Source organism: Corylus avellana, chromosome ca5 (genome assembly GCF_901000735.1).
Source record: "Corylus avellana chromosome ca5, CavTom2PMs-1.0".
Lineage (NCBI taxonomy): Eukaryota > Viridiplantae > Streptophyta > Magnoliopsida > Fagales > Betulaceae > Corylus > Corylus avellana.
The window spans coordinates 23,856,121-23,857,713 of record NC_081545.1 but is presented as its reverse complement, the minus strand read 5'-3'; the positions used below and the strand labels follow the sequence as shown (position 1 = coordinate 23,857,713).

At 37.9% G+C, this 1,593-nt stretch overlaps 1 protein-coding gene across 1 annotated transcript in view; it reads left to right on the top strand.

The window, feature by feature from the left end:
* The window catches only part of LOC132181972 (protein IQ-DOMAIN 24-like), a 1,377-nt gene extending 241 nt beyond the window's left edge, over nucleotides 1-1,136 (top strand). The window contains exons 2-3 of the mRNA XM_059595186.1: nucleotides 10-134; nucleotides 314-1,136. Coding sequence (XP_059451169.1) covers nucleotides 10-134; nucleotides 314-1,042 — 854 coding nt within the window. The 3' untranslated portion in view covers nucleotides 1,043-1,136. The remainder of the gene's footprint in view (nucleotides 1-9; nucleotides 135-313) is intronic.
* The last annotated feature ends 457 nt before the right edge of the window (nucleotides 1,137-1,593 follow it).

The following is a 1,593-nucleotide window of genomic DNA, read 5'->3' as shown; positions in this document are numbered from 1 at the left end:
TTATTTTAGAAATTCAAGAAATTTTGATTTCCATTTTCTGTTGCTTCCACTTGCAGGTCCCTGCAACTCCAGACATAAGTGATCGCCAACTTCGTGCTTGTAGCACCAAATTTGATGGCGCCTCAGTCTTAAAGGTATTTGCTTTTCCAAAAGACATCTGTAGATCCTTAATTGTTTCTCACTTATGTGAATTGGAGTTTCTTTAAAATGAAAGTATAAAAGCAAATGTGCGTATATAGATTGCTCTTTTAGTGTCAAGATTCGGTTGCATTATCTTTTGACTGATCCTGCATCCTTGTGTTCCCACGCACAGAGATGTGGTTCAAATTCAAACTTCAGGGACATCATCGACCTAGACAGAGCAAACGGTGGTTCAAACTGGTTAGACCGGTGGATGGAAGAGAGTTTATTGAACAATCGTCGAGACAGTTCGTTGAAAAATGTGCATGCCGATGATGAGAAGAGCGACAAGATTCTTGAAGTGGATACTTGGAAGCCGCATTTGAAATCCCAACAAAGTAACAGAAGCTCTCAGACACCACAGCATGTTTTTTCTTCTGATTTTAACAAGGAGAGCTTTATGACATACAACTCTCCAACAAAAGCTCCGAACCCGGTTCCGGCTCCAGCTACTCAATCTTCCAGGGAGCTTTTATCTCTCAACTCTCTATCATTAGGAAAAGATGAAGCAGCAGCTGCAAGGACTGCTGAGAACAGCCCACAAATGTATTCTGCAACATCTAGGCCAGGAAGTAGTGCCAGAAGAGGTCCATTCACGCCCGCACGGAGCGAGTGCGCGTGGGGCTTTTTAAGCGGGTACTCGGGTCACCCTAACTACATGTCTAACACCGAATCATCTCGTGCTAAAGTTCGGTCACAGAGTGCCCCAAGGCAAAGGCTCGAGTTTGAAAATTTTGGTTCAACCAGGAGGTCTGTTCAGGGGTTTTGGGATGCAGGGATTAATGCAGATAGGGGTTTTTCCCCACAAGCTTATCCTGCCTCTACCCGCTTGAATAGAGTTGGGAGCTCTAGTTTTAAGTGATTTTTCTATGTATGGCAAGCAATGCTAGAGTTGTAATTATTTGACATGGGCACTCAATGTTCTCAACTATAAGATTATGTACCATATTTGTCCATCTGTGTGTTATGCCGGCTCCTCTAACATCATGCTTCTAACTTCTAGGGTTTAGTTCATAGCTCTTGGATCAGTCTACATTCTTTTCTTTTTGGAATTTATAAAGAGTATTTCGGAGAAATATTGATGCAATCTTTAATTCGGGAGAAATATTACAAAACCCAAAAGTTTCTTCACATAGATGCATACATCTTTGACACATTTCATGCTGACAGAAATTTATGGACCATTGGCTCTGTTTGCCAATAAGTGATCTAAAACTATTGCAGATTTGATTGATGTAAAAAAAATAAAAAATAAAAAGTAGGAATGTTTTGTATGAAAAAATAATTTTTTTTTTTTATTTTATAATGATTTTTTTATTTAAATAATAATAAAAAATAATTGTTATGATATAAAAATTAAAAATATTTACAGTTAATTTTGAGAAAAATAGTATATGACCTTTTTTTTTTTTT